Source organism: Scylla paramamosain, chromosome 5 (genome assembly GCF_035594125.1).
Source record: "Scylla paramamosain isolate STU-SP2022 chromosome 5, ASM3559412v1, whole genome shotgun sequence".
NCBI classification, from domain to species: Eukaryota; Metazoa; Arthropoda; class Malacostraca; order Decapoda; family Portunidae; genus Scylla; species Scylla paramamosain.
The window spans coordinates 22,345,594-22,370,320 of NC_087155.1; the positions used below are offsets into that span (position 1 = coordinate 22,345,594).

At 38.7% G+C, this 24,727-nt stretch overlaps 2 protein-coding genes across 6 annotated transcripts in view; one reads left to right on the forward strand and one right to left on the reverse strand.

Moving 5' to 3' along the window:
- Positions 1 to 293: 293 nt before the first annotated feature.
- Positions 294 to 12,027, reverse strand: LOC135100674 (uncharacterized). 4 transcript variants are annotated; one of them, XM_064003817.1, is made up of 8 exons: positions 11,871 to 12,022; positions 10,886 to 11,047; positions 9,363 to 10,792; positions 7,904 to 8,025; positions 5,609 to 5,755; positions 4,653 to 4,849; positions 4,087 to 4,198; positions 294 to 3,415 (listed from the first exon to the last, which is right to left on the reverse strand). In XM_064003817.1, the coding sequence occupies exons 3-8, from the start codon at positions 10,779 to 10,781 to the stop codon at positions 607 to 609; spliced, it is 4,806 nt and encodes a 1,601-aa protein (XP_063859887.1). In that variant the 5' UTR covers positions 10,782 to 10,792; positions 10,886 to 11,047; positions 11,871 to 12,022; the 3' UTR covers positions 294 to 606. The 4 variants fall into 4 exon arrangements, with proteins under 4 accessions (XP_063859887.1, XP_063859888.1, XP_063859886.1 ...); XM_064003818.1 differs by having other exon boundaries at positions 10,886 to 11,044; positions 11,871 to 12,018; XM_064003816.1 differs by lacking the exon at positions 10,886 to 11,047 and having other exon boundaries at positions 11,871 to 12,027.
- The window catches only part of LOC135100675 (zinc finger protein Pegasus-like), a 67,581-nt gene continuing 52,594 nt past the window's right edge, over positions 9,741 to 24,727 (forward strand). For both annotated transcript variants that reach the window (XM_064003821.1, XM_064003820.1), the window contains exons 1-3: positions 9,741 to 9,877; positions 11,005 to 11,098; positions 21,546 to 21,650. In XM_064003821.1, the coding sequence (XP_063859891.1) occupies positions 11,072 to 11,098; positions 21,546 to 21,650 (132 nt within the window). In that variant the 5' untranslated portion in view covers positions 9,741 to 9,877; positions 11,005 to 11,071. The remainder of the gene's footprint in view (positions 9,878 to 11,004; positions 11,099 to 21,545; positions 21,651 to 24,727) is intronic.

Sequence of the window (24,727 nt, forward strand, 5' to 3'; positions counted from 1 at the left end):
GCAGTTGCTCTCACTTTACACTTTCTCCATTTCCATTCCTCCCAGGCATCCTATACCTACCTACCACACCATCAACTACCTCACTACCAACATGAGCATTTAAATCACCCACAATTAGTATGACACCGGTTCCTATGTCTTGTAGACAATCATTCAAATCAGTCCAAAAACTTTCCCTCTCCATCTCATCCCTATTACTACCTGGCCCATAGGTACTCACAACACACCACATCTCTCCTCCTAACCTCAACTTCACCCACTTAACAATAACAAGGTGAAAATGAAAAATAATCAAAGATTTTGTCTTTTATCAAGTTAATATTCCAGAAATGGTCATGTACAGCCTCAAAATTTCACTATTCATAGTGAGACTTCTAACACTTCTACCATTCTTTCCTCACGTTGTCCATCACTAAAAAGAAGTTTGAAATTTGAGATTCATTTTGTTATCAGGAAAATTCAAAAGATGGAAGCTGATAATAAGGAGATAAACTACACATGGATTACAAAGCAATGTCTACAGTTATATGCCTAAATACTGTGACATATATCTTACCATAAGGATGAAAATACTGCATGATGCTTTGAAATGAGTCTCATCTCTGTTCATACAAACTGAGAGGATAATGAATCATAAGTGTGTGCCACAGGAAGAGATGAAGTCTGACTTAAATTTCTGGTTGTCTGGGTGTCTGTTACAGTCACAGTAGTATGTTCTCCATTCATATTGGGAGCACTTGCAGTACAACTAATATTTGAAGGATTCATTTCAATATTTTCCACACTGGTTGTACTTGTACTATGGTAAACATTTTCTGTGTTGGTGCTATGGTGAGGATCCTCAGAAGAAGCATTTATGGAAGTTGTTTCTGTGAAAACACCTGGTAAATCATCACTGGAGGAGGGTACTTGGTAAGTGACATATGTCCAGTTCTGGGAAGCAGCTCCAAGAACTGGTGCACTTGTGGAGTTCATGCATCCAGCCTGCAAGATATGACTAGGGACAATATGTCCAGGCACAAGACTTGGAAGAACTTCATTTGGAACTACACTGATAGGAAATATGGAACTTATACTGGTATTATCTTGAACTGATGTTTGAACATTGTATGGTTTATCATAACATTGTGAGTGATCTTGATATTCGGAGACAGATGGAATCTCAAGATGCACAGAAAGTCCCACTGGCTTTGATATTACTTGTTCAACCTTTGCTCCATCCACAGTATTTGAATAGTCCATCTTATTATCTTGAGAGTACATGTAATGATTTATAGTGTCTTCTGGTAATCTCAAGGATGCTACCAAGCTGCTTGCTACGGTTGATAAAGCTTCAGCTTCAGAGGATGACTGATCATCAACAACAGTCAAAGTTTCACATTCAACTTCAGTATCTGTACTGTCTTTCCCATTATGTGAATTAGAACTAGTTTTCATTATATCAATGCTGCTTTCTGCTTCCTCAGCTTGTGACTCTGTACTATGAGGTGTCAAGCCTTGAGACTGCATTTCTTTTGCTCCTGATGTGGACTGTGATGATATCTGTAAAGACTTGTGACTGGATTTGCAGTGTGCCTTGAGGTTGTATGAGCGAGCAAATGTCATTGGACAATGGGGACACTTATGACTCACTGAAGGTTTTGTTTGACACAACTTGGTCTGCATGTGCCCCTGCAGAGCTCCAAAAGAACAAAATTTTACGCCACACACAGAGCAGGTGTAATTATCAGCATTTCTATGTTGTGATCGATGTTTAAGCAATGCAGCATCGTTTATTGCTATGTGATCACAAAGGTCACACTTTGGGAAACAAAAACTTTTGGATATCTTGTTATGCTGTGTATGTTGGTGATAAGCTAATTCTATTTTACGTCTAGGTTTGAACCCACATATATTACACAATCGAAGCTCAGTTTTACTGTGTACCTCTCCCATGTGTTGTTGATAAGTATAATAGTTGTCAAATTCTAAAGGCTCATTTGCAAAACATTTATAACAAGCATAAGGAACATTTTCAGTGCGAGAAAGTATAGCATTACTCTTATCTTTGTGTGAAAGGAAAACATGTTTCTTGAGCAAAAAGTAACTTTTAAAAGTCATGTCGGTACATTCAGGGCACTCAAAAGAACGCTGACTGAGTCCTGTCTGTGAAGTGGTTGTGTCATGTTTCGAGAGGGAAGAAGTTTTGGATGCTTTAGTAACTGACTTTGATTTAGTGTCCCCATCACTTAGCACAAGATACTGAACTTTAGACTTCATTTTTCCTCCTCCCTCCTTTTCATTTCCTTTCTTAAGAATTTTCAGACGAATCTTCTTTTTATCTTTAACTAAATGAGGATATTTTTTTAAGACTTCTGATATGATTTTTGCATGGTTGGTTATATCTCCCTTATTTACATTACTTTTACTATAACCTTGACTGGAAGAGCTAACACCTTTCTTACCATGGGATCTTTTAACCTGAAGACTTGATGAGCCAATTGTCTCAGATTCATTCAAGGCCAAATTCATCAACACCTTTTTCTTCATGGAGACGGTCAGTTTTACGGGTGAGTGTGTGTCATTCCGTGACTTTGTGTTGCCTTTTGTTTTCTGTACTTCAATCAATGACTGTGCAGGTTCCTTAGAGAGAGAAAATGTGGCAACCTCATTGATCAGTTCATTGTTCTCATCCATCTGGAAAGACACATGCTTTGTTTCTTTATTCACATGTGATTTATTTTTATTTTTCTTTAGAATTGATTTCACAGGTATAATTGCATGAGACATAAGATTGGCCTTTGTTAAAGATGCCTCTTTACTGTCTGTCTTATTGATAGTGGATAATAAATTTAATTTATCATCAGATTTTTCTCCTCTGATTTTTGTCTCATGTAATTCATTTACATCATTTGGTTCTTTTTCTTCAAGTTGCCTACAAATACTTGAAATTTTTTCCAAGAGTTCATCATTTTGTTTCCTGGATTCACTTTCTTTAGTGTGGTGGTCATCATGAATATCAGCCACACTATCATACTCATTACATTCAATAGGAGCATCTATGTCATTATCCAATCCTAAGTTTTGGTTAGAACTGTTTATGGATTCTATAATTTGGTCTTCATGAGATACATGACTTATCAAATGAGGGTTCTTTTTCTTCACTTTAATGTCTGATGAAGGCAAATATTTCTTGAATACTTGAGATGGGCTAGAGGTAGTAAAAGAGCAAGTTTCTGAACTGGTGCAACCCACCAAAGCTGGAGAAGACATAGGAGTATGAGTAAGATTTGAAGTATTAAGTGTCAATGATACATCAGGAGATGAGGCTGAAGAGATTCTGGTCTTCCATGCTGCAGCTTTCAAGGGAAGCTTCTCAGAGTCCTCTTCAAGTTGAAATCTTGTTGGTCTGGCCTCTTCAGTAATTTTTTTTGACCTATAAAAAAATGGGATACATATAAATTACTGGTAAAATGAATACAGTTTACTCATCTTATTTCTTAAAGAGAAATAGCAGGTTAATCAGGTAGCCTTCAATGATCACATATACTTGTAAAATTACATAAACAAAAACCTAAGATATCCAACATGAAAAAAATAACTTTCTAAGACTTTTCAGACCACAGACCGATTCACATACACAGAATACCCAACTTTTAATGTATATAATGGATAGTACGGAATGTCTTTATGCATTTTACTGCCACCAATTTGGAGTAGCTGAGTATTAGTATAGAAATAGATTAGTAAATAAATAATACTGGCTGACCATCGATACTGCGGCATTGCTTAATGTGGCATATTTTCAGCTGGCCATATTCTCTATCTTTTAAACATGCCATGGCCATGTGATTAGGTCACTGCATGTAGCTGCAGATGGCATTACAATTGTAAGACAGTACCTATGTTATACAAAATTTTCTGCATGTAAAAATATCCTTCCATAAGTGCATGAGGTTGGTGGAGAAAAACATTGGCAAATGAGGAAGAAGCAGCAGAAAATTTCAATATTTAGTATAGCATTGAATTTTATTTGAAAATATTCTTTGACACATCAGGCACACTATTTAAGTCTTTCTAAATATAATTAGCAGGTGCATCACTTACCTTCCTGGACTACTAGTGTAAGAATGATTCCTTGAGTTAGTTACTAAATAATACACTGAGGCATCTGGTGTTTCATACTCTTCCATGACTACTTTTTCAGAATAGTCAGTATCTGAAAAGATACAACCAAGTATAAGCACAAATATGACTTGCTATGCACACAAGAAACAGACCAATGACACAGAATCAGAATCATATTGGGAATGGAGGTGCCTTGAAACTCTTCTCTTAAACAATACTATCTGAAAGAGGGATGTACAGATTTAGCCTGAGATTTCCAAAGTCTACCAGTAAAGGGAATGGAAGTGCAAAGATACTGGTTACCTCTATGTATGTCTATGGAAAGGGACCATCTGATGTTTTCTCTGAGGAAGCTTGCTCAGCCTAATAATAAATGAAGTCTAATGTGTTCACTGTATAGAAGAAACTGAAACCCCAGAAATTGATAGAAATTTTATAAGAGTCTGGCAAAGGAACTAGTGCACTAATGACATGGGCAATTTCTCATTAATATGGCTAAATACTTTCTTGATAGATCTCATACTACAAATAATTTGGAAACTAACCTTGGAAAGTCTTTGAATTAAAGTCCTGCTCATTTTCCATCAAGGTAGCTACTGGTGTGTTTTTGCTGGTGGCAGATTTGCCTCGGAGAGGGCTCTGAGGAAAGTTCTTGCTTAAAAGAGTGGCAGAACTGATGCTCTTTGTTGAGAACTGTTCCTTGTTTTCTATTTGCTTTTTGCAATCTCCCAGTGATGTTAAACTGTAAAAATGCATAAAGTTATGACAAACAAAAGCACCTGTGAGAGAAAGATCCCCAGTTTCAAAACTGTTTAATTTCTTTCTCATCTCTATTTCTTATATGCTCCACTATATCTTCACACCTTAAAATTTTCTTCAAACTTACTCCTTCAGTCTGACTGTCAAACAGTGTTGAAAATTATTTCTAATCCAGAAATTAAGTAAAACTCATATAGTCCGGCATCAATAATGTAATGTACACCAGTCATTATGTGAAAGATGACAGGATTAATATCTCAAAACATATGGGAAATAGCTAAAAAAAAGTGTTATATACTCATATGAAGGCAAGGGATGCAGAATGCCTCCAATCCTTGAACAATGAAAGAACAGTTTCATAATCCTACACAAAAAATCATATGAAGACTAGTACAGTTAGTTACACTAAATGTTGTCACACTGTCCAATGTGAGGCTGTGTGATGGATGGGAATTTTGACCTTGTTGTGACATGCATTCTGTACCTCTGATTTGCTCGTCAGATAAAGGGAACAAAGTACTGTACTTAACTCGGTTTCAGGTACTATGGCACTTGGTACAACATAATTCTACTATGGCACTTGGTACAGTATGATTCTTAAGTGTTTCAATTTTATTTTAATTTAGTATATTGTTATATATCAGGGTAAAATAATTGGAAGAGTGCACAAACATTTACATAATGAAATACATCACTGCAACCAGTTGACCGAGTTCATCATGTGAAACCTACTTTACCTCACCTTTGGGTACATGGTGGAAATAAATATGGAAAGTGATGATCCATTATGTGTGTCAGGAGTGATACCTCAAGTCTTTTTGCAGCAGCATAAATTGCACTCATCTCATTAATTGACTTCTGAATTTCCAAACGGCCACTATAGACAAATCTGAAATGTATATGAATCCAATTTAGAAAAAATATTACATGCATAAACATGTACACAGATTAATTTAGTAATTGTTAAACTTATGCAAACAGACAATTAGGAAAACAGCAGTCAAGCAAGCAAAGATTTTGTTTCATGTAAAATGGAATTTCAAAACTGATCAAGTTTGTAAATGCTGTAAAATTTCTAAAATACAAGCTTCAAAGACTTATGACTGCAGTTATTAACAATTTTTATTTAGTGATTTTAAATTAATGTATCAAAATCAGACTTTTAGTCTTTCTCTCTCTTACTCAACAGCTATAAATCACAGTTTTTTTTTTTAAGTTATTATTATTATTTTTCTTAAAGGGTGTCATATGATGGGTAATAAGGTAACTATACTGGCATCTTTATGGATGGTGGGGAGGGGGAGAGGTTGCAGTGGTGGTTTGGTTCCTTCTACTGTTAACCTGCCCTGCGTTGTGGACTTCTCCACAGCTTGTTGAAGCCCATCCATGCATTAGGGTTATGAGTCCTCTGCATTACTGTATAACTTAGAGGCAAACTGACCTGTCATGTTAGATAGTATCTACATGTTAGATAGCATCTAACATAACATAGTGTGCATTAGTGGTGACCTGGATGTGTGTGTGCATACACACACATCTATATATATATACATACATACATATATGTATATACATACATACATAGATACATACAGAATGTAACACAGTTTCTGTGAATAGTGCCAGAGGTGAAAGCACAGATTATTTTAAGTTGAAAATGTTCTATGCACATATGTATGTGACCGCTGTATCTGATGCCAGGCCACACTTGAATTTCATGCCATGGCTAAACACCTCAAAATGCACATGTGCATAGAACATTTTTCTCTTAGAATAACCTGTACTTTCACCTCTGGCAATATCCACACACACACACACACACACACACACACACACACACACACACACACACACACACACACACACACACACACATGCACACACACCACATTGTGTAGTGGTTAGCATGCTTGACTCACAACCAAGAAGGCCAGGGTTTGAATCCTGGGTGCAGCGAGGCAAATGGCTCTTAATGTGTAGCCCCTGTTCACCTAGCAGCAAGTAGGTACAGGATGTAACCTGAGGGATTGTGACTTCGCTATCCCGGTGTGTGATGTGTCAGTGGTCTCAGTCCTACCCAAAGATCAGTCACTATGAGCTCTGAGCTCTTTCCAGAGGAACGGCTGGCTGGGTGACCAGCAGACGACTATAGGTGAAACACACACACACACACACACACACACACACACACACACACACACACACACACACACACACACACACACACACACACACACATCCAAAAGGATAAAGAGTTGCAAGAAGCAATATATTGAGATAGGTATAGTTACTTGAATGTACCAAAAGCTCTGCATTTAAAAATGTGAAGTACCTATACTACTGCCTATTCTACTATAAATGTAATATGGGTGCTACAACTTTTTACATTTTTTTGGATGACCTGACTTACAGAAGTGAATCTTTACCTGATATTGAATGCCAATGGAAATGACAATATAGGGAGGATTAAAGAAGGTAATGGTAATGCTTAAAGACTCTTAACCTATACATATGATTGGCAACATACTGCTATTTGTTTTAGGGGCTGTGTTACATCTTTTCATGAATAGCTCTCTAACAAATTGATGAATTGTGATCATACTTTGACAGTGTGCGTTTCAGACACACCACTAATTTTTTCCACTATGGTCGTGACAAAAGTGGGTAATAAATCCACTTTTCTAAATAAACATGCAAAAAGCCAGGATATGCAACCTTGTGAGGAGAAGAGAGGTTGAAGATGCTCATTTAGAAGAGGGAAGACAAGATGAAATGCTTTGTGTGGGTGTGTGTGTGTATGTGTGTGTGTGTAAGTAATAAAGATGCACCAAATATTCTAATACTCTGCCTTCAATGAAAGTATTGTAAGTCTCACCTTCCCAAGGTGTTCTTAATCAGTCACTATTTCCAACAAAAGGCTAATCTTGATAAGGAAGTCCCACTTTCCTAAGTATTCATAAGGATTCACTACCTTTATTGTGAAAATTAGAAATGCACATTAAAATAAAAGATTTAGACTAGTAATTGATTTCCTTACCTAATTACTGGTTCAACACTTGCAAAATTAAGGTCTGCAGGGACCACCAATTCATTCTCACCCTGCACAGCATCAGCTTCAGAAACAAGGGATGTACATGCCAGCAGGATTGTTCGATGTACCTAGAAAAGCATAATGTAGAATGGTTAACAACATTCCAGGCATCAAACACCAGCAACAACTGTTATTCAAAGCTACTTGAAATGAATAGTAATACTGTTAATCTAGACTTACAACTAATATATTATCCCTGAATACTCTTACCAGAATATATCTAGTTTAGTGTAGCATGTTCCGAGGAATTAGGGTATTAGTGTTTGCTCCTCTACATGCACATGCACCTCATGTTTGTATGTTAGTCCTACCCCCTATCCATCTCTCTCTCTCTCTCTCTCTCTCTCTCTCTCTCTCTCTCTCTCTCTCTCTCTCTCTCTCTCTCTCTCTCTCTCTCTCTCTCTCTCTCTCAAATTTTTTTTCATTTATGTATATATTTCCTACAACGTACATGGGGTTTAAAATGTTTCCTGCTGATTTGTCCCCCAAAGGAAATGTGGGCACAGAGATGTCCTTTCATAAGTAATATATGAATAATAATGAACATACAAGTAGATACCCTTGCAGCCTGATCTGAGTTAATGTTAACTCTTTCACAGGAAGATGATTAATTGTGAGGTCAATGGAGTACTTAATTTAGATATACTGTAAAAATAACTGAATGCTGAAAATGAAAGATTATTCTCACACCTTGCACAAGTACTGGACTTTGCCTCTGACCTGGCATGGTTAACACTCTACAACCAGGAAGTCCTCAATTAGGACACCAGACATTGTGTGGAAAATATTGTGGCACATAAATGAAAATTAATTAAAAATCACCAAAAGTTATCTCCTGCTTCAAACTGATGCTAAACTCAATCCCTCATTCAGAAGTTACCACATTAAGAGATAAGCACATATCTGAGTGAAAGCTTAAAATGGACAGGTTGAATTTTCTTTGACAGTTTTCGAGCTTAGAGTAACTCTGTGGTATTTAGTGTGGCAAATAGAGTGGTGATGTTAATGTATTCAGGTGTGAATTCTGGCAGTGATGTCACAGCATGTGGCTGATTCTGACTGATAAATCTAATTACTAATATAACTGATGTTATATAATATATCATTTGTGTATTTATTTTAATTTTTTTATGAGTGATTAACACTTTGATATTACTATAATTCTTGTAATTACATTTTAAAAAATCAGCCAAGGGCAAGCTTGGATGATAATGTGATTGAAAAATTTTAAATATAAAAGTTTGGGAAAGTGGGTGATGTTCTACAAGGGGGAGGCAGGAGGCATAGCTTGTAGATCAACCTAATATGAAGCAACTCTAGTTTTAAAATTACACATAATATTTGTATCTTTGAACCTCCTAATAGAATATTTCCTTTTGAGTAAGTGGCAGTTGATCATACTCACCTTAAGAATTTCACCTCCACAAAATTTAAGGATGAAATCACACTGGCTTTCATTTTTGTACAGCAGCTCTAGATTTTGCAGCATATGTGTAGCCCAAGTGTCAACCTGCAAGAAGCTTGGGTCCTCAGAGCTGGCACTTCTCATTATTGTTCCTAGTGCATGGATCTTGCCTGTCTTGGTGCCTGATACGTTATTAGCTAGCCTTATGCTGTCTTCTTCTTTCACGTATGAGTTATGACCTTCACTTAAGATGTCAACCACTGGCAAAGGAACACTTGTGGATGGATCTGTACATCTTAGGGGGAAGACAATTTGCTGGTTATGATGAACATTTTGACTGCAAGACTCTGAGGAACAATGATTTTGTTTGCTTATTTTAACAGAACTGCAACCACGGCCATCACTACCCATTTCCTGTAGTGTGCTTCCTGAGCAGCCATCCTTCCTTCCACTAGTCAAAGTTGTTCGTCCAAGGTACTCAGCTTCAACCTTCAACATATCTCCAAAAACATCAGGTAACTTGGGGAAGGTTGGGATTGGTGTTGAAATGGCTGTTATTGCTGATGTGCTGGCACTCAGGGTTGGCACTGATGAAGTAGCAGATATTGCAGATACCTTAGCCATTGGATTTAATACTGGACTTCGTGAATGATTAACATGGGACAAAAATTCAGTAGAGATAATTGAATCTAATGTATTGAACTTTTCCTTGAAACATTCTGGTTCTGCAACCTGGTGAGGTTTCACAGTTTTTGGGCAACTTCTTTCTGCATTAGTCCTTCTTGTTTTGCCATTTGGAAAACTTGGGCTTTGAACATAAATCAAACACCCATTCTCATTTTTAAGTATGCTATTCGAATCAACAACTTGTGTACAATTATCACTTAGTTTTTCAGAATCAGTGATTTGTATGTTATTTGATACAGTCAGTGATATGTTTACTGAATCAGGCGCCATTTGTTGTATTTCTTTTCCTTTGTCATTTTCTCCAGCACTCTGATGTTCAACATCCTTATTGGTTTTAATAAGCACTACATTACTGGCACCTATATATTGCTTGGTCTTTATTTGATTTGACAATAATCCAGTTTTACTCAAAGAAGCATATGTGTTTTTGTATCTGTTTCTTACACATTTTTCTGTGCTTGAGGCATCAATAATGGAAAATGTTTTTTTACCATCTGAATAAGTGTGCTTATTAGAGCATTTTTGTTGGGATTCACATGGTGCTATCTGACCATATGGCTGTAATTGTGTCTCAACAGCTTCTTGGTTTCCAGTGTTAATAATTTCACCATTTCCATTCTTTCTCCTTTTTGATCTGCTAATGGTAATTTCAGATGCCTCAATAAAGTTGCTAGTTATGTCTCTAAGGTGTTCATTTCCCCGCTTTCTTGAGAGTTTCTGTTTTGTTGCCATCTTGCTTCTATCTGCAACAGGAGAGCAGTAATGATTAAATTGAATAAATAAATAAGAAAAGATACATTAAGAGAAGTATAGTTTATATGTGCAGTAAAACTTACATAAATTGGCATAATAGGGCTCAGCCTTTGCCAACTTATCAAAATTCCAACTTATATGAAATATCTCTTAAAACCCTTGGTAGGTTCAGTCTCCAGTTCCACCTTCTTTCTCCTTCTAGAGACTCCTATTGAATCTTGCTCTGAGGACCTGGCAGCTGCCTGCTGAAAAGGGAGAAGGCAGGAGGCATGGCTTCTGGATCTACTTTGTCTATGGTAACTAAATTTAGTACCTGGCTGCAGTGAGTGCATGTTCCAGTAATTCATAGCATTAATTATACAATTATTTCTATCAATTCTTCTAAAAATCTTATTCTAACTAATTCTTAACCACCCACTTCAGTTTTACTAATCTTTCTCATCTTCTCTCCTTCCACCAGTCTGAAGATCCCATTCAGGTCATCCCACATCTATTTTTAAAGTAGTGAATGCAAATTAAGTTAAGAACTGACGTCTCTCTGCTTATGAATCTTTTGGTAAATTTCTGTATTGGGCCTTGAGAAATTTATAGGCATGAATTAATCAGATCAGTTTCTGAAAACAGAATTTTTTGAGGTTTAGGGCTCTATTGAGATTATTTTCTCATGAGGATGGGCCACGTTTTCATGTTTTTGCTCATTGTTGACATAAAGCACTTGTTACACTACTTTAAGCTTGATAAAATCCTGAAAACCATAATAATTATCACTCCAAAACGTTGTCAAAGTGAAGTCTTTGAGAACTGATCTCTAGCTTCCTGAATAACTGGTACCGTCGACACCGACACAGATGAAGTGGTCACACCCCTTTCCGAAAACCTGCATTCGTGTATTCACATATGAACCATGGCTATATCACAAACGCGCCCTACAAGTAGATCACTGCTGTCACTTTAATCTCATACCATGACTTATGAGAACTCATGAAACTGTCAAGTAACACGTTCATCATGCCTCAAACTGATTAATTCAAGGTGATGCACGCTAACGTAAAGCTCCACCACACTTACATGTACAGAAGTCTGTCCTTGGTAATGCCCATCGTTCATGTGGTGTTTCCGTGGTACCCTCCTCAGACCGGCCCAGGATTCACTTGACAGATAGGGCACCACTAGCAGTAGGTATGTCTGCGTCTGCCTCCTCCACTGTAAACAAAGCTCGTGGAAAACGCATGCGCCACGTGAAATTTCAAGGGGGACTCAACCATCACGCTGAAATTTCTTCTGATATGTACTATTTTGAAACTTTACTGATGTAACACAAGATTAGTTTTAAAAGGCCTCAGAGATGATTAGCCGGATTCTCATATGTGCTTTTCTCACTGGCAATGCTAAATTCTTATTTAATTATCACGAATCCTGAATAACATCCTTGAAATCCCAAATAATTTCCTATAGATATCAGGCAAAACCTAAAGAACAGGCACATTAAGTAACTTTTGGAAAAGAATACAATATAAATATAGGGTAGGGTGAATATGATGAACAATATTGCGTAGTACGGTATTTCTGAAGAGATGAAGTAAGGTATAAACTGGCCAACTGAAGATAAATCAGTCTCGACGGAATACAGTCATCAGTGAGTTATGTAATGTAAATGGGTAACTGATATGCTTACGATATAAACGAAATGATAATGACTGTCAGCAAGGATCAATACATTCCTTGAGTGGCAGATTGGTATCAGGCGGTAAAGTGTTTGGTGATTAGGGTGGTAATAGTGGTGATAACAGTCTCCGAAATGCCAATAGTATTACGTATGGGAGATAGATGTACGTATAACAGAGGGAACGATGATACTGAAAAGTTAATTATACTGTAGCTGGGAGGCTTTTTTGATGTCCATGACTCATCTTTTTACTATCCTCTCGTCCATCTTTCCTTACTCCTTAGGCTCTCTTATTTTTCTTTCTCCTATCCCCCTCTCCCCTGTCTCCTTCCTGTTACCTGAATCACTGTTGTCAAGGGACCGACATTTCAGGCTGGCAGTTCTCCTTCATGGCTGAGAAGGGGCTGTTTGTAGGGGGGGAGGGGCTATGAGGCTTAGAGGGGCATGGCATGTGGGGAGAGATAGTGATGATAATAGTGGTGTCAGTAGTAGCGTTGGTGGTGTCACGCATTCATTATTGCATACCTGGCACATATATTAGCTGCGCTTGTCATAAGTGGATAAGAGAGCAAAGAAAGTGAAGAGTATGTGTCTAAAGCTCTCAGCCATTTCACTCCTTCCCTTCCCCTTTACAAGGTGTTCAGGACCGTATTAAGAAACATTTCAGTGTCTCGTCTCGACTTGTTATGTATTCTAGTCGAAATTACTGGATTTTCCGAGGGTATTTTCATAATTCTGGTGACAGTTTAACAAGGATGGGAAGCAAAACAGCCATGAGAACCTCAAGAATAATCTCACTTGCCTTAAAAGACAGTCATGATGGGAAAACAAAATAATAAGAACACAGGCAATATAACTATATTCCTAAGCATTCCGATATCCTATTTGGACTACTTTTAAGAGGCTCTATTGGAAATGATGGAGACCCCAGGGTGTTTTCTGTGAAGGGTAATAGTTTCACAAGAATTCGTCAGGATTAGTGGAAGGAACATATAGAAACCTTAGTCTTATAAACCTCATATATATATATATATATATATATATATATATATATATATATATATATATATATATATATATATATATATATATATATATATATTCGCTCTCACTAGACTTTTTTAAAGACCACAGAGATGAGAAATGTGAAAAATTCTTGCTAAAATTTTCAAAACATTCTATAAGCAACGTAATATTAACTTCAATTAGAGTCTGTTAAACGTATTCAGAATTCGTCACTGAAACGTGTAAGAATTCTTTTTTAGCTAAAGGTTAGTGTTTCTCTCCAGACAGAGGAATGAACACCCATTTATAGAAGCTCCTGTCCCCTTTGACACTGGCGATGAACCATTCCCGTGATCCCTTATGGGTAAAGTATTTTTATGCTGCTTCTCGAATGGCCATAAATTCATGCTTGGAGTGCAATAAAAAAGCCTTTATTGAGGTGCCCCATGTGTGTGGAGGCCTGGCGCTATAAACGTTACTCATTGTGCCTGTTGCTGGGACTGGTATTGTCGGCTGTGTCTCCCTGGCCTGCTATCCCTCCTTCCTGCTCCCCGCCGCCTGGCCTTTACCATCGTAACTCTTCTACTCACAACCGCCGCCTCTCTCTCTCTTGCTCCATCATAAATTCACAACAACGGTGAGGCATCACGCACGTACTTTCCACTTGCTGATATAACATTTGTTGCAAGAGAAAGTAAGTGCTACAAATGTTCGTATTTTGAAACGCTTCTTTCGTAATTAAGGACTGTTTATGAAGACTACAGAGATGATTGGTCAGGTTCTCATGGGTATGTTCCCCAGTAATGATATCTATAATCATGAAATTATACTTCAAAACACAAATTAACTCCAGTAACCTAGGGACTCTTTGAAGTAGTCGAGATGAAAGATCGAAACTTGAGAATGCGATCCCTGGAGTGCTGGAGTGCTGAAGAGACGGAATAATGGGGGATGGAACATATGTTGGGGACCATCACATCCCTTTAACCAGCTTCTTGTAGGAAATAAGAAAGATGTATTCACAACTAAATATAACTAATGCTCCACTAGATAGAAGGGGCATATTCACACTAGGGAAGTGCATTATGCAACGATATTTGACAGGATTATGGGCAGAGCGTGACTAGATCGTGACTATGATTATGCAGAAGGAATAAAACCATTACATCCATGAAGCTGTTCAGAGCTCGCACGTAAACCACACGTGACGCAAGGGAGCTCATTCCCTGCACACTGTGGGTAATATTTAGGTTTTACGAAAACCAGGAATAGATGTAAAGTCGTGTCTGTATTTTATCTTCCCGTCTTTTCTGTCTCTGTCTGTAATCTTATCTCTCTCTCTCTCTCTCTCTCTCTCTCTCTCTCTCTCTCTCTCTCTCTCTCTCTCTCTCTCTCTCTCTCTCTCTCTCTCTCTCTCTCTCTCTCGCTAATAACATTCAACTCTACTTGCACGAAAAATCTAAATTTGTTCCCTGGTAAGCCTGTCTGTCGTCTTTGTAAGGATGGGGAGTGTTGGTCCCAAAAAGGTCCCTGGAGCATTGACAGGTGGAAAAATAGTGGTGGGTGGGGTGAATTGATGGTGTGTGTGTGTGTGTGTGTGTGTGTGTGTGTGTGTGTGTGTGTGTGTGTGTGTGTGTGTGTTTGTGTGTGTGTGTGTGTGTGTGTGTGTGTGTGTGTGTGTGTGTGTAATAGTATATGAGTTTTCCTGTATAAATTACAAGCTTGTTAATAACGCTGAACAGTTTATTAAAGGTGAGACAGCGGTAGATGCTGCGGGTGCTGGCGTGGATTTATGAGCTGAGGATACGAGATGAGTGCTGGATAAACTCAGGCACCAAGGCAGACCTGTGAATATAAAATACTTTCTTTATTCGCGGTGCTGATTTGCATTTTTTAAATTTTTTCATTAGTTCTCGATTCTATTCGATACATACAATAACGATGAAAAGCTTCCTTTATTCATCGCCTTCCCTGACAATTTCTGAAACAATCTGCATTTCTCTCTGTGTCTTCTACGTTATTACAGTTCAGATTTCCACGAACAGTATCATATCAGACCTTGAGAAATAAATTACTTGTCCCATTTTACTGATTATTTATAACTTTTTTTTTTCTTTCTAAAGCGACATTAAGCCGATATTTTTCTTATATGATGAAAAATGCGTTTGTTCAGACTCTTCTTATAAAAATACATACTCTTCCTGTCGTCAGTGCAATATTCCTTGTAATATGTAAACACATCACTGAACAGCCAAGCGTAGAGTGGTAACGACGCACGATGAAACATGGAGGAAGGGAAGTTAAAAGCCCCGCTGAAGTAGAAAAGAAGCAATAAATCTCGTATGAATTGTGAATATAAATGTAACACTAGCTCTTAGCCATAGTGCTCATCTCTGACTCCTTGATCATTAGAGTATTTTCAATATAAAACCGTTTCTCCAGATTAGTACATAATTACTGAGGATGAACGCCATTGTAAGAATTGACTTCCTTATAATAACCATTACACAAATGAGGAATGATATTTAAGAATAAGGAGGGATAGAAAAATCAATAAGAAGAGGAAGAGGATAAGCTGGAAAATAGAAAAAAATAGAATCAAAGAGGGAAGTAAGTGGGATTAAAAAGGAAGAGGAGGAGAAAAATCAAAAGCCAAAGGAAGAAGGTACTTATGACGTGTAAAACAAGATGAAATGGAGAATGAGGAAAATAGAGAGCAGAAACATCACTTAAAACGAAAGCATAGATGGATGGAAGAATTAAACAGGGATATCAGTTGCGCCAGGAATGTCGGTATAAAAAAATAAAGAAGATAAAGAGGAAAAGTAGAAAGAAGATTAAAAGAAAGGACGTGACATAGGAAGAAAGAAGAGAAGAGGCAAGACATGAAAGAAATCAACAAAAGGATAAAAAAAATAAGAGAAAATAATTAAGATAAAGATAGAAAAATAAAATAGAAAGAGAATAAAAAGAAGCGAGGAGAACAAGGAAGAGAAAGAGCTTTAAAATGAGACGGTAGAGAAGGAGGAGAAGGAGAAGGAGAAGGAGAAGGAGGAGTTGGAAGAGGTGAAAGAGGAGGAAGAGAAGGAGGAGAATGAATGAAGGTATTTCGGTATCATGGCGTGCCCGCTTTGCCTTTTGGATCCCTAAGTGTGTTATGTATAGTGGCGAGCGTCTAGGTGGGTGTTGATCGCCGACTTCTCGCCACTTAAGAGGGACTTTCCATCCTTTCAAACACGTCAGGCCGGCGCGCTCTTTATGGCGTGTTTCCCAGACCAAAATGTATACTGCGGCGCCGCCCCGACTGGTCCGCGGGAGGCTGTTTGGTGGTGGTGGTGATGATAGTGGTGGGGTGGTGAGAGGGGCACGGCGAAGCGGTATGGGATACGAGGGAGAGTGTATTAGTCGTAGTGGTGGTGGTGGTGGTGGGCAGACGGGAAAATAGTAAGAAAGACGAGGTAAAGTGGTGTAGGGAATGGTGATACTGGGATCTCTCTCTCTCTCTCTCTCTCTCTCTCTCTCTCTCTCTCTCTCTCTCTCTCTCTCTCTCTCTCTCTCTCTCTCTCTCTTTCCTTCTCAGTAATCACTAATCAGGTTGTTAGTGCATAGTTAATTAGGAACTTTAAATTAACATTACATAGATTTATGGATATGGATGCGTTAGTCACAGGTATGTACTGTATGTGTTATTTGGGAACTGCTACGATCAAACTTACTGGCTTCCTGCAGCTTCCTTATGTTCTGTTTTCTTACTCCTTAATATAATGCTCTTACCAACATAAGTTCACCAGTATGTATTTAGGCACTGTCTATGTAGATTAGCAATAAAGAAAGCATAAAGCATTGGAGTAATAGTGCACCAGCGGGACACAAGTCACCACCATTCACTGTCTCTCCCTCAAGGCTGGCTCGTTGTTTTCCATTCATTAAATATGCATTGATCCATCTGAAAACACTCCTGTTGAACCTTTGTGCTTCCACCTTTGTGCTCCATCTCCTTTGACAGTATCCCGTATCAAATTCTGTCAGACTTTACTTGAAGGGCCAAAGGGTGGGTGCATTTTCCGCCCTGCACTGCTGCTGATGCTGCTGCTCATGCTGCTGCTGTTGACCTATATATACAGAATAGATTTCGTGCCGGTCGTAAACCCAGGGTGGTGGTGTATGTTGTGTATGCTGTGTATGACGGTGCCACATATCATGAAACTGCATTCTCAAACAATTTTGCGTCTTATCTCGGCTAATTTTAACAGGCTTTACTGGAAGTTATCAGGGTTTTCAGAGGTGTTTTCATGATTCTAATGAGAGCTTAACAAGAATTTTGCCTCATTAGTGCAAAAAAAAAATATATAATCCAAAATAACTCGACTAAGAATCTCTGACATTTGCAAAATAGCCCTTATGAAAGAACAGTTATTTGTCGCAAAATGGAGCTTCATCTTTTTATACTGATCTGTGGTTGGATTTTTATTATTCATTTATTTATTATCTATTCATTTATTCATTTATTCTCTTCTTTTTTACCGCTAGGTACGCACATTTCCCTAGCTTGCCAAACCATGCCACGAGTGAGCTGAAGTTTCATGTTCAATCACATATAAAGTAAAAGTTTCGCTATTATCAGATAGCAGATGAAACATTTTAAGAAATGATTAACCATATCGATCCATCTGTTTATTTGTCTTTATGTGTACTCGTATTTGTCACACACACACACACACACACACACACACACACACACACACACACACACACACACACACACACACACACACACACACACATACACACACACACACACACACACACACACACTTGCAATTTTTTATTTATTTTTTTTAACTACAGGAAGGGAATGGTGCACATATTTCACGATGTGGCTTATTATACTATCTTTCGTCCGAGTTGACCTTCCTCCCTCAACGCAGATTAATAACACTTGGGTGAAACTCGTGAGCCAAGGTTAGAGGCTGACCTTGAATTATTTCCAGGTCATGGCGTCGAAAGATGATGAAAGAGGCGAAGATAGAAAATGGAGAAGAGACCGAGGAGGATGAGGGACGTCAGGAGAAAAGGAGAACTAATAAAAAGGAAGGTGGGGGATGGAAAGGTAAAGGAAGTTGAAAAGAGGAGAAGGAAAATGAAAGAAAAAGCAGAGGTGAAGATGGGTGATAAAGAGGTGGCAAAAGAAAATGATAGGCGGAAGAGAACCGAGGAGAATGGAAAAGTAATAAAGAGAATTTAAAGAAGGGAGGATAAAGAATAGGAAAATGAAGAAGAGATGAAGCAGGTGAGGGAAGAATATGGACAGATAGAACTTTAGAGAATGACGAAGGAAGAAAGTAAATGGCGAGAGGGAGAAAATGAGGGAATTAAAGGAAGGAGGATAAGGAACACGTGCCACACATCATGAAGAGCAACTATTATTGGTTTGTTGTGTTGCCAGATAGAAGGATTCGTCTGTTTTTTGACACTTGGACTGTTTTCGAATTTTTAAATATTTTGGACTGATATGGACTGTCTTAAATCGCTCTGGTCTACTTATTACTTGGACGTGTTTTGAACTCTATTGATCTCTGGACTCGTGTCGGCAATTGTGGATTATTTGGTCCCGCTTGTTAATGTTTTCGACTGCTTTGGTTGAATTTTGTGGTCCGTCGAGCGAATGTTCAGCTTCGCGTCACGTGTCACGGTGCAATGCTTCAACTTTTGGGGGATTACACCGTGCGTTATGAAATTTGCGTGGGTATTATCACTCTCATTTTGGTAATTCATCCTGGATCTTCGTGTTCTGGGAGGATTTTATTATTATGAAATGTCGCTGTTATAATTATTGTTATTATTTTTGTTCTTATTCTTGTTTTCATAGTCACTCTTCCTGCTTGGAGCTATCCATTCAACACTAAGCTATCCTTCTTAATGCAGCCTTCTCTGGCTGCATTGTCCCTAATACTTTCTTACTCCAAGCCACTTTATCCCTCCCGCTGGTCTACTACAAGCTTCCTTTTTCTGCTGCAAGCTTCTCTTCTCGCAACAAGCTGCCCTTCCATCTCCAAGCAACCTCTAATAAGGGCTGGTGCAGTGTTAGGCATGTGTATACAGTATAGTAGGGCTTGCACGGTTTAAAGCTTGTCTAGTATAGGATTGTGTGTAAGCATTTCTCAGCTGGCATATGGCTTTCCTTGCCTTGTTTTTCTTGGCTTATTTTGCTTATTGCTTATGCAGGCCTTTTCTTTGTTTGTGGAGGCCTAAGACAGCGTAGGACATCCATGAATATGACCAGTAGGTATAAGTAATGAGGGACCCGGGCGCGCTGTGACCTTGGGTGGCTGACTGGGGCACGGAACGCGGCTGGGAGAAAACAATGGGCGTTGAGGGTTCGTAAAAGTCTCGTAAGGTAGACAGGAGGAGCCGCGCCGCTGAAGGCCGCCCAATCAGCGTCAACACACGTCCATTTTATTCAACGCTGAACAATTTGTCACGAAGTTTAAGGCTGAGTGTCTCCATTACAAAGTTAAACCGAGGAACAATAGTCATGGTGATTTGCATAAAGGCTGCATTTATAACCATGTGCAAATGTGTTAAGTAAGAAGAAAACTTATTACAAAAGGAAATTGATCTGTTAGGCAAAGTAATGAAGGTAGGTAGAGTAAAGGACAAGAAATGCCTTCATTTTACTGAACGAAGGGGAGATAGGGAGGGCAAAAGAATGTTTATATACAACTGTAAAGGATTGCATGCACCATCATGACTACGGCGGTAAACTGTTATAAAGGAAGATAAAAGGAAAGGAAAATTAAACAAAAAACATGAGAGAAAAAAAAATATAACGTAGTTAAGGAAATGGAAAAGGAGAATGACTGCATGGTAAGATAATGAAGGCAGGCAGACAAAAGATAATACAGATAAATAATTATTTGTATTTAGTTTTAGTCATTAATTACCTATCTGAGATTTAACTGACCATACCATTAGATGAATACAATGTAATAGATACATTCATCCACATATCTTTGCTGAGTCGCTAGTATTTTCTGTACAAGCCTTTATTATACGACGAATGGATTTATTATATCGCTAAGATTTTACTCCTTTCTGTTTCAACACCTGCGATAAGCGTTCGAAGTAGGCTAGAATTAAAGGGAGGAAGTAGACTGGAGTTAGAGGGAGAAAGTAGACTGAAGTTAAAAGGGAGTTAAAAATGATCGTCTCTCTCTCTCTCTCTCTCTCTCTCTCTCTCTCTCTCTCTCTCCCTCTCTCTCTCTCTCTCTCTCTCTCTCTCTCTCTCTCTCTCTCTCTCTCTCTCTCTCTCTCTCTCTCTCTCTCTCCACGGCGCTGTCCTGTCAAGCTCTCTAATGCCGTGACAGCAGCAATTTCTCTTGGCCGCTATGCAACACCCCTAAAAAGGCCATTATCATGCTGGCGGGCGCGGGAACTGGTCCTAACGAGCTTACGACCCCCGCGTGGCCGCCAGCTTCTGCCGCTTTTAACGAGATGGATATAGGTGGTGGCGATACTGTAGGGCAAGGAGTAGTAATGGCAGCGGTGGTGGGCAGTAGTGGCGGTGGTCAGCGTGCGTCGAATTGTTCCTAATACTGACGGGGAGGTTGTGGTGGTGGTGGTGGTGGTGGGGATGAGAGAGAGAGAGAGAGAGAGAGAGAGAGAGAGAGAGAGAGAGAGAGAGAGAGAGAGAGAGAATATCACTAAGAAAGTACAACTACATCAAGTACAAGTGACATCAGATATTAGAGTTTACAAATATGTAATAATTCGTATATGTTTATGCCCATATATATATATATATATATATATATATATATATATATATATATATATATATATATATATATATATATATATATATATATATATATATATATATATATATATATATATATATATATATATTATGTCTAACTTGATTTGTTTTTTCTCCTCTTGGTCATTCTGTAATTCTTCCTTAAACCTCTCTTCCTTCTGCTCTTTTGAGTGTGAATATATATATGGTGAATAGAGCATTTGTTTTTTCACCTTCCTCATTTCTCCATCTTAGCAGATTCCTTCCATTCCAGTGTCCCCTGCCTTCCCTCTGCCTCGCTCCCTCCCTCCCTCAGCTGTCCTTGCCAGCCCCTCCCTCCCCTCGCAGGAATCACGCTTCATCCCGCCAGGGATCAAAGGTAAGGGTCTGACGCGTCTGATGAGAATGTTGTTTTGATTTATATTTTTCATGCGATTTTTTTTTCTGTCTATACATTTTTTCTCTCTTTTGTTACACTTTATTCGGTGAATAAATTGTAACACTTGGTTGTTGTCATGGACTACACTTGCAATCCCCACTCACAGGACATAGATACTCCCACCCAAGTCGCGACACGTCTCATACACTTCGGGGGCATCCATTCGTACTCTGGTGACGCCTTCCAACATACGCACACACACACGAGTATACATACACACACCAACCGTATGTTAATCCTGACGCACATTTGCGAGTACATAAACGTAAATCCTTGCCAACTTCCTCCCACGCACACACATACTCAGGTATACATAAACCCGTGCTGACTCTTGTCTTTATTCTTTATGAACTTTTCTAATATCCCGAGTCTCAAGTTGAGATTGATGACCCTCTAGTTGGAAGGGAGTTAAATGGAAAGTTGGCTATAAATCCCCGGGTCACCGCTAGGATCCCAAAGGCACCACCGATCGCCTGTCTGCCCTGTCTGCTTACTGGGGGGAGGGGAGAGGGACGGCGCCCTGCCGACCATTCCTTCAGGAGGGAAAGCCACGTCGCCTGAGTTTTGACAGATGGCGCAGGAATTTGGTAGTGCTGCTCCAGGCTGGTGTTGTGCGGCTGCCGTGACACATTCCTGTTTTACTTGAAATGCGTTCTCTTTTGCAGTTGTATCTGAGTTTGAAATGTATTTTATGGTAGGTGTGGGTCTGGTGGGCGGGGGGGGTATGAAGAAACGCAAGTAAACAATGTAATACAAGTAAGTTTTAAACGACAACAGAGCCTAGGTCTCACTAGGCTGTTTCATTTAGTAGCTGAGATTTACAGCACGTGGTCTGTTTCGTATCAGTTGCAACAATTATAAGTAGGCATGCAGTAAGAGAAAAATTAGAATGTACAACGCTAAAATGTCTGGTGCCGTCTGTTCCGCCGTTGTCTGTCCTCTACCTGTGCTTGCCAATCTCAACTTTCATATCTTGTGATATCTATGGAGCCTCTAATATGGTTGCTTTTATATCTATGTTGATGTCTTCTTTTATTTGATAATGCTGAGGTGATCAGTGGCTTCTGAGAGCTAATTCATATATATATATATATATATATATATATATATATATATATATATATATATATATATATATATATATATATATATATATATATATATATATATATATATAAATATAAATATATATATATATATATATATATATATATATATATATATTATTATTAATTTTATTATTATTATTCACTTAAATAGAAGAAAACAAATACCCGTGAAGATTGAATAAATATTATTCTTGACTGCAGGCGAGACTCAGCAGCGCCAGGTGAGCACACGGCGGTCCTGAGTTTTATCGATTAAAAAAAACAAAAACAAAAAAAAACAAAGCAGTAATCAGATTAATTACCACCACAAATATGCACCTCCAGACGAGACTCCCCAAGTGCTACAAGTTGCCTGGAGGTAATGATGAAATGCAATCGCCTTCAAGATTAATAAGCCGTTTTGATTCCGTTTGATTTGAAACCCGAGACAGAGCGTTCGAAGCTTCATTCATTCATGCTCGGAGACTAAGAAGGGAGGAGTCGGGGAAGAGAGGCAGAGCCGGTGCTTTCCAAGGTGTGGGGATTGAGTCTCGCGTTAATCTGGCGACGAGGCCGAGGAGAGGAGGAGGAGGAGGAGGAGGAGGAGGAAGAGGAGCCAAGCTGCGTTGCCGAGCTCTCAGGATTATTAAAAGTCCTCGCCAAATCTCGTAAGTTTAAGTAATTATGACACGTGACTCAGGAAACTCCACCACATAGTCCACCTCATTCCACCCTCACTTTCCCTTACCCACACCCTCCAGCCTTGCCTTCCACCATGAATCTATCCCTCCCTCCCGCCCTTACATCCCCCGTGGCTCCCTATACCTTATCTCATCATGCCGCGCCTCCTCCGGCCCTTTGTTTCTCTTTCTTTATCCCACCCTCCCCCTGTCATCGTACCATACTATCCATTGCACCTCCCACCATACCAGTACCCTCTCCGCCCACCAGTACCTACCCGCCAAGCTTTCTCTCTCAGCGCCGCACGTCCGATTATCAGGGCTGGAGTTTAATTTTCCTAATGGCGAGCTGCATTAAAGGAATCCAGTATCTGTGGGACGAGTTAGGACGATGACTGCAGACACATTACCGTCTGTCTCGTCGCGAAGTTGCATGTGAAGAAAAAGGAGGTGGTGGTGGTGGTGAGGATGAAGGTGGTGGGGGTGCAGGAAAGAAGAGGAGGAAGGGGCGTAGGAAGGAGGTGATAATGACACGAAACTGTTTGTTTTCTTTTAGATTTTTTTTCTTTTCTTTTCTTTTTTTTTTTCTTTGGTTGCGAATTCGTATTGCATTTACTTGTTCTCTCTCTCTCATCTCTCTCTCTCTTCTCTCTCTCTCTCTCTCTCTCTCTCTCTCTCTCTCTCTCTCACTCTCTCTCTCTCTCTCTCTCTCTCTCTCTCTCTCTCTCTCTCTCTCTCTCTCTCTCTCTCATAGTTTCCTAAAAGTTATTGTGTAGCGCTGTGATCAGTCAGTCATATTCAGCTGAAAAAAAAAAATATATGTATATATATATATATATAATATATATATATATATATATATATATAAATATATATATATATATATATATATATATATATATATATATATATATATATATATGAATTTATATATATATATATATATATATATAATGTAAGGATCAAATGGTCAGTCAGTCAGTTAATCATTCATTCATTCACTCATGTACGTATTCCTTTATTCATTCAATCAGCCATTCTGTCAGTCATTCATTTAGTTAATCAGTAAGACAGTTAACAAATTAGCTTAATAGCCAGTCAGTAAGGCATTCCGTCCGTCAGATAATCAATCAATCAATCAGTCAATTAATGAGTCTCTTAGATCTTGGTTGCATTCATGATTTTCGTCAACACTCCATTATTTCCTCCCCCTCTTCCTCCTTCCCCTCCTCCCTCTCTCCCCTCCTCT